This window comes from Suricata suricatta, chromosome 7 (assembly GCF_006229205.1).
Source record: "Suricata suricatta isolate VVHF042 chromosome 7, meerkat_22Aug2017_6uvM2_HiC, whole genome shotgun sequence".
Classification (NCBI taxonomy): Eukaryota; Metazoa; Chordata; class Mammalia; order Carnivora; family Herpestidae; genus Suricata; species Suricata suricatta.
The window spans coordinates 31,329,334-31,337,354 of record NC_043706.1 but is presented as its reverse complement, the minus strand read 5'-3'; the positions used below and the strand labels follow the sequence as shown (position 1 = coordinate 31,337,354).

Genomic DNA, 8,021 nt, shown 5'->3' with positions numbered 1-8,021 from the left:
TTGAGAGGCAGAGAGAGACAGCACAAGTAGGGGAGGGTCAGAGAGAGAGAGAGAGAGACAGAATCTGAAACAGGGTCCAGGCTCTGAGCTATCAGCACAAAGCCCGACGCAGGGCTCAAACCTATGAACCATGAGATCATGACCTGAGTGGAAGCCAGCCGCTAAACTGACTGAGCCACCCAGGCGCCCCCATAGATTCCTACTTTAATAAGATTAGTCCCAGCCAGCTTCCCTTGCTTGCAACCAAAGGATTCTGCTCAAGATAGACACACCTCATTTTATGGCACTCTGTGGATATTGCAGGGGTTTTGGGTTTTTTATTTGTTTGTTTTTTACAAACTAAAGGTTTGTAGCAATTCTATTGAAACTGAAGGTAAGATTTGGAGCAAGTCTATCGGCACCATTTTTCCAACAGTATTTGCTTACTTTGGGTCTCTGTGTCACATTTTGGTAAATTTTGCAATATTTAAGTTTTTCATTATTAATGTATTTATTATGGTGATCAGTGATTATTACTTATTGAAAGCTCAGATGATCATTAGCATTTTTTTAGCAATAAAGTACTTTTTAAAGGTATGTACATTTTTTTAGACCTAATTCTGTTGCCATACTTAATAGGCTATCATAAAAACGTAACTTTTATAGGTACCGAGAAGCCAAAAAATTCATTTGAGTTGCTCTGTTGTGGTGGTCTGGAACTGAACGTGCAATATCTCTGCGGTATGTCTGTAGCCACCTACAGAATGTGCACCAAAAGAATGGTAGGGGTTGGGATTGTAATTGATCCAAGATTGGTAGCCCTCTCCCTGACCCCTTTCCCAATGTGTTCACAGTCCATACCATTGGGATGGCACCATGGCATGGCTCTTGAGAGACTAACAGATCACAGCTAGAATTCACCTTCTCAGCCATAAAATCACATCTTTCAGCCTCTTCTGGGTGCCATACCTACTAAGCTTTTAAGGAACATGCTTTAGGGAAAGCTATCAATCCTGGCCCTACAGTTATATAAGAGGTCTTCTCTCAGCTTCCTTTATGCCACTACAGTAGCCTTTACTGCCCCCTTTGATGGGCGTATCATACGACATTGTCATTATTTGTCTAGCTTTGGTAGTAGCTGTGAACTTTTTGAGGTCAGAGTATAAGCGTCAAGCACAGTGCTTTGCACTAAATGCAGAACAAACGAAACAGCAACCAAATACTATCGATAATGCATAAAGTCAAGAAAGAGTAAGGCAAAGATCATGTAAACCAACCCCTTCAAAAATAAGACAGAGAACCAGTCAGGAGATATAGATCACCTTACAAAAAACAAAAATGACCAGTACATACTGAGTAACTTACTGGAAATCATTCAGTGGCAGGTCAAGGCCTAGAACCTGGCCCGCTGAGGTCCCCGACAATGTTCTCTGCACCAATGTGAAACCATCCCATTCCTCCCCCATCAATGTAGCCCTGCTGCATAAGGAACACATTTCAGTTTCCACAACTCTTGTTTTCATGCTGTCTCTCCCACATAAATTACTCAATCCAGTCCATTGTCAGCTTAGATTTCAGGGCAAAGTTTATTTGAAGAAATTAAGTAACTGTGAAAATCTCCCCATTCCAATATCTACTCTTCTCTCAATCAAGGGGCTATCATGTGAGTGGGATAGAAACGAAGAGTGTGTGGTCCTACTGTGCAGTGCCTCTCCAGCCTTCTGTGTGTGCTGTCTCAGCCTGCCAACAGACATTTGTTTAATACAGTGGTGCTACCCTGAGAGCATTTTAGGTCAGTGGTCACCTCTTGAGTTCACTGGTCACATTCCAATCACTGTGATCAATATATGGGTGATCGGTGGTGGACAAAGGTAAACAAGAGGCACAGACTGTTGAGGGAATATCCTCTATTAAGAAGAGGGCTCTAGGAACGACACATGGAATGCTCAAGTTTGTTAAAGTGCTCAACTACAATATTAAAAATAGAAGTGTTGGGAAGGTGAGAGCAAGTCATGATCCGAGGGGCTTCTGGAAAGACCTAACAAAAGAAAGCACATAAAAAGAACTCTACCTAACTCATTTCAGCAATGATAAGGGAGAAAACACCGAGCTTATTAGTTTCTGAATTACTAGACCTTAGAATCAAATATCCCTACATGGAGACCAGCTCCTTTAACTCCTTGTGAAGATCAAAGGCAACATTTAGTCATCACGTCTTTTCGCTCTTTTCTCAGCAAACTTCTAATCGGCAATCTGGTTTCCTGTACAAAAGGTCTATTATGGATAAGTGATTAAATTCTGTATGCCCTATTAACCACCTTCTGATGAGGTGGTTAGCAAAAACCTGGAAATGAGAAATCTGAATTCCCAAATCTGACAGGTTGATGCCCACACTTAAGAACCAGATGTCCAGAATGTATCTATTCTCTTGGCATGATTTCAAGATCCGAGAGTGGGGTGCAATGGTTGTGAGGGGAAAGTGTCCAGCAGCAGCAGTGGCTCTCCTGTACTAGAAATTAGCGCATGGCCTCAGCAGTCAGTTGTAAGTCCAGTGAGCAGTGGCCCAACCCTGGCCCTTGCATAGGTCCCGATGACGAAGGAAACAGGCATGGACTCGGAAACGACGGCCGCAATGGGGGCAGGCATGCAGGGCTCCAGCGTGGGTCTTCATGTGCTCTGTCAGATGGTGCTTCAGCTTGAAGCGCTTATTGCAGATGCCACAGCCAAAGGGCCGAAGGCTGAAGGTCAGCATGATGTGACGGTCTCGCTTGGGCTTCACTGCAAACCGCTTCCCACACAAGCAACCAAAGCGTTTTCCATCTGCAGGGGGTGTACCTCCTAACTTCACAGGCCCATGCACAGCCTGTCCTGCCCCCCCAGGTCCCCCACCCCCTGACAGGATTTCATTCCCATGGAGATCCACTGGTTTCCAGGATGGACCATCTCCTCCTCCATATGTTGCCCCTGCTCCTGAGGGCAGCAAGAACCCTAGCTCTCCATTTCCTTCAGCATCCCCTCCAGGAAACGCTTTGGTCTCCTCCTTTGCTCCTCCAGACTGAGTTCCACCTGCCGTTACCTCTTCTTTAGGCTCAGAGGGCTCCTGCTTAATGTAGAAGACTTTGGGGGGCAGTGCAGGATGAGGGGCTGGAGGCTCAAGTGGTGCGCTCTCACCCTCCGGAACCCTGCGGGGCGTAGTGGATACGGGCAGTGGGTGAGATCCATGAGGGCAGGGAAAGCCCCCTGATACTCTCTGAGGCTGAGGAGTCTGAGGGGGTGCTGCTGACCTCTGGTCCTCCTCTTCTTCCTCCTCTTCTTCTTCCTCCTCCTCCTCCTCTTCCTCCACTTGAATCTGTAACACATCTCCCAGTTCACTCCCCTCCCCTAAAACTGGGCTCTCGGTAGAGGTCAAAGACTGCACTGGGGTCTGGAAAGGGGAAGAGCGGATGCACCAGCCTCCTGGAGAGGATGTGGTGGAAGGAAGTGTGTGGTAAGAGGTCGCCCCACGGGCTGAAATTCCACCACCTGAGGTTTCTAGTTCCCTAAGAATCTCTGAGCACTGGTCTACTACTTGCCACATCTGGAGGCCACTGGCCACAAGGAGGTGGGCAGGGAGAGCATCCAGTGGCAGACGGAGGCGCCCGGAATAAATGAGCTGGAGTAGCCCCTCGAAGGCATCGGCTTCAATGACGCTGGGCAGAGTGAGACGTGGCGCATCCCCCAGAAGAAGTTTGTCATGGAAGTAAGGAGAGGCAGCAGCCAACACTGCTTTGTGGGCCCTAAGTTCCCTACCCTGCACCAAGAGGGACACATCACAGAACTTTCCCTCCAGCCTGTGGCGGTTCAAGGCTTCCAGCAGCAGTGAGCTATGCTGCGGGAACTCGATCTGGATCGTCCGTGGGGCTGGGTTGCAGACTGGGGACGGGGGGACGGGAGGCAAAGGCGTCGAGGTATCCATTCGGCCCCCTCAGAAAGAGAGATCCCAGAGAATCGAATACGAAACGAGGGGCTGGGACGCAGGACGAAGGCTGTGGAGGAAAGAAATGGGAGTCACAGGAGCTCTGGGTAAGGGGCACCACGTCTCCTGACACAGCACGAGCCTCCCCAACCCAACATGTGGAAACTTTTCGGCCCGCGGCGGTTTCCGCAGATCAATCCCGCGCACTCCCCCACCAAGGAAATAAGAACTAAACAACCACAGCGAAAGACCAACCGGGGTTTAACTTCCAGGGCCTGTGAAGGAGGATGAGGAGGTCCTTCCAGCCACGCGCCTGACCTCGCCGGCCCCCGACGGCTCCTGCTCTCCGCTCCGCTCCTTCTCACGGTGACCAGAGAGTCCGGCTCCCGGGAAGCCGCAGCCACCGGGAGATCTTGAGCGACGGCCAGAAAGCCCTTCCTGCCGCCACGCCCCCGCCGGTACACACGCGGCACTGCCCCGATAGCCACTTCGGGTACCGCGCAGTACCGAGCCGGAAGCCACCGCCTTCCCGCCGGACGCCTACGGCGGGGTGGGCGGTGCCAAAGCCGCAGCCAATCGGAGGGCAGTGGCCTACAAGCCTCGTGTTGATTGGTTGTGCGGGCGAGAAGGCGGTGCTGGCAGGAGGTCGCTGCCCCCAACGCGGCTTGCGGGTAGGGTGGCAGCTCCGGACTGCAAGCCAGACCTTGGGAAAGCGTAGCCCGGGAGGGGGCAATCCAAAAGCCGAGGGGGTGATTAAATGTAGCGCCCGTCCCCCCGGAAGGTGCTGAGAAGCGAGATTAATTGGGCACCTATTGTGTGGGCCAGATACTGTCCCCGTCACTTTGTATCCTTCCCCCAGCCCTGGAAGATAAGAGGTTGCGGTCTTCAGTCTTGGGGGAAACCGAGGCTGGCAAGTGATTGGTCTGAGATTGGAACTCAGATTTGATGAGGCACCAAGTTCTTTCCTCCATTCAGTACCGCAGCATTTTAACCGACAATTAAATAAACCTCCTTTCTAGGTAGTAACTGTGCGTGTGCGTGTGTAGATAACATACTTGGGATTTATCAGATAATGGTCCTGTTCCTTGGCCTCTTTACTCCTTCGGGTTAAGTGGAGCAGTGCGGAGGCGAGAGCTAGATTGGGTAAGCTAGGACAGTGCAAAACCCCACTCATAACACGCAAATCTCGTCGCTGGGTGGGAGATTCTGGGGGACACCGTGGAATCACGCAAGGATAGTTTCTTCCAGCCTGTCAGCTTCCTCTGAAAAAGCAGATCCTGTCACCCTGCTGGTGCATCTGGAGGTCCCAGCTTAGGAAAATCAGCACAGCGATAAAAGAACAATCTCCGTTTATTAAACATGATTTTTCTGTTTCACCACACACTCCAGAAAAAAAGGAAATGGGGCTGGGAGTGGAGAAAAAGGGATAGTGGTGAAGGACAGAGAAGGCTGGGAGTGGGGTGGGACAGGGTGGGGAGGGAGAACGAGAAAACAAAATAAAACAGGTAGGAAGAGCATCTCCCTACCCTTCCGGGGGTGGAGGGAGAGGGAAGCGGGGGGGGGGAGGGGGCCAGGAAGCTCTGTACAGAGGGGTTGCCCCCAGCCCACACACACACACCCCCGATATGTACAATACAAACCCCAGATAATTACAACAGCCAAAGAGGAGGAAAGGGGATCCAGGGGTAGGATTTGAGGTTAGGAAAGCAAGGAGAGGGCACAGGGATAAAATTTCACATATTTACAACTTTTATATAAGTATAAATTTGGCCCCGGCTGGGTGTATGTGTGTAGGGGGATGGGACTTGAAGGGGAACTGTCCATACAAAAGAAAGAAGGGTGAAGTCTGGAAAGAGTCTCAATACCAAACGCAAGAAGGAATGAGGGGGCAAGGCTGGGTAGGGGACAGCAGTCAGGGAAGAGGGGGTGCCAAGGAGGGCCTTCTCCCCTCCCATGACCTACCCACCCTAAACCCCATCCATCCTACCTCCCCTATCCCGCCAGAGAGCTATGTACAGAGAAACACCGAAAAATTGTGGAGCTGGCGGGAGGGAGGGAGGTGGAGGGAGATTGGGGAGGGGGGAGGATGAGAGGGAAGCCCAGCCCTGTCCTACCTCCCCCAGGGGGGGGACAGAGTCATGGAAGGGGGCCCCCAGCACCCCTCCTCCAACACAGGTCCCCCCACCCTGGGGGAGAGAGACATGGCTTTTCCTAGAGTAAGTTCCCCCCTCCCCCTGGGAGTAGAGACCAAGAAGAGAGAGGGGAGGGACAAGGAGGGCTGTGTGTGTCAGGGTAGGGCAGATCAACTAGTCTGTCCTCCCTAACATACACACCCTCCTAGACCCTAAGCCCTCACCCTAACCTCAATTCCACCCCACCCAACACACTGGGGGAGGGGGGGGCATAAGCCCCCTCACCCCGCTCTGGGACCAGCCAAGAGCAGATCAGGTGTGGGAGGAAGGGGAGACGACTCCCATTCCCCCCTTGCCGCCCCCTCCCTGCCCCGGTGGCCCCTCCACCCCATCTGGGTTCTGGGTGGGGAGGGAGTAAATTTAAGAGGAGGAGGAGGAGAAGGAGTTTGTGCGTGCTGAGCCCCCCCAGACGCTCCTGAGAAATCAAGGGGTAATAGGGCCCCCTCACCTGGGGTCCCCTCCCCATAACAAGGGGGACAGGGGAGGCCAAAATGGGGCGGTGGAGGGGAGTTAGATTGTCAGCTCTGGTTACTGCTAAAAAATCACCCTGAAGTTGAAAGTTTGGAGGTGCCACACCCCCAGGGTGGGGGCGAGGGTCTGTCCCCCAGTGCTCAGGGGAACAATGAGGCAGAGGATGGGGATAGCACCCCGGAGTGAAGGGGTCCGTGTGGGGTAGGTGGTGTCCTGGGGCAAGGGTCCTTGGGGGGGGTCACAGGGGGCAGCACCCCAACAGGAAGGAAAAGGAGACAGCTAAGGGTCCCCACTCTCCCCCCTGGAAATGGTGCAGTGGGGGTGGGGGATTGGTGCCCCCCAAGGAGGCATTCAGGGAGGCAATCCCGCTGTCCCTCGGCGATATCCAGTCCTGGTGGTGGGTGCTGTTCCAGGGTGGGGTGCATGGGGAAGGAGGAGAGGTCTGTGATGCTGGGTGGGCTAGTGGTCTGCGGTGTTTCGGAACTCGCCGTTCTCGGTGATCTGCAGCCGGGGTGGGGGGGGCGGTGCTGGGGGGGCCAGGCCGTTCCAAGGTGGGGCCAGCGTCACACGCGGGTTTGTTGGACCCAAGGGGGGAAGCTGCCTCTCCTGCAAGACACCAAAGAGGAGAGCGCGGACTTATTGAGACGCTTCGCGGGGGCCTGGGTGTCAGCCACCTTAGCTGTGGCCTCCCCCAGAGCCAGCCCATTCCACAAATCATGTCCCCCCCACCTTCCCCCAGGACAACCCCCCACCCCCATCCTCCTGTTTTGTTTCTCACCTGCAGTAGAAGTTACATCTTCAGGGATCAGGGAGAAGAGAATCTCCCCCCAGACTCCTAATGGGCCTTCCAACCCAGGGAGTCATACCGGGAAACCAGTTCAAAAGAAGCAAGTTCCTACCTCACCGCCAACCTAACCCCTTGTATCTGCCCCTACCCAGCCTCCCTCCTCCTCCTGGAACCCCCTCCCAGCCCACCCCCAATCCGAGGTAGGAACTTTGTGTTGAGGGAACAAGGGGAGGCAGTACAGCAAAACCTCATTAATCCAGACCCCCAGGGATTTGAAATTTTTTTCATAATTTGAACAAAAACTGGGCTTGAGTTTTCCTTTATCTGTGAAGAAAGGGCGTGCTAAGCAAATTAACAGTGGAAACGTGTCTGTAGGAGGGCACCAGCAAACAGACTTTTGAATCCTATCTATTCATTAACGCACGCTCCCTGAGGGCCTGGAGCAGAAAAACCTCGTTCATCAAGTTCTACTTACTGTATGTAATTTTGAAGACATGCATTTCATTAAATATTAGACACTGTCATTCAGTTTTGTCACTTGTTCAGAGTGGCCATCTTCCCAAATATGACATTTTAAATTAGAGAGGTTTAACTGTACTGGGCTGGGGCTGGGGGAGGTAGGGGGCTCGGGGCAGTG

General features: G+C 52.5%; 2 protein-coding genes across 16 annotated transcripts in view; both read right to left on the bottom strand.

Annotated features, from left to right (window-relative positions):
- Positions 1 to 1,541: 1,541 nt before the first annotated feature.
- Positions 1,542 to 4,456, bottom strand: ZBTB9 (zinc finger and BTB domain containing 9). Its single transcript, XM_029944178.1, has 2 exons — positions 4,190 to 4,456; positions 1,542 to 4,004 (listed from the first exon to the last, which is right to left on the bottom strand). The coding sequence occupies exon 2, from the start codon at positions 3,932 to 3,934 to the stop codon at positions 2,516 to 2,518; it is 1,419 nt and encodes a 472-aa protein (XP_029800038.1). The 5' UTR covers positions 3,935 to 4,004; positions 4,190 to 4,456; the 3' UTR covers positions 1,542 to 2,515.
- A 1,204-nt stretch (positions 4,457 to 5,660) lies between these two features.
- SYNGAP1 (synaptic Ras GTPase activating protein 1) overlaps positions 5,661 to 8,021 on the bottom strand; it is a 31,084-nt gene continuing 28,723 nt past the window's right edge. For 10 of the 15 annotated variants that reach the window (XM_029944351.1, XM_029944352.1, XM_029944353.1 and 7 more), the window contains one exon: positions 5,661 to 7,203. In XM_029944351.1, coding sequence (XP_029800211.1) covers positions 7,057 to 7,203 — 147 coding nt within the window. In that variant the 3' untranslated portion in view covers positions 5,661 to 7,056. The remainder of the gene's footprint in view (positions 7,204 to 8,021) is intronic. The other 5 variants (XM_029944360.1, XM_029944363.1, XM_029944357.1 and 2 more) reach the window with 4 other exon arrangements.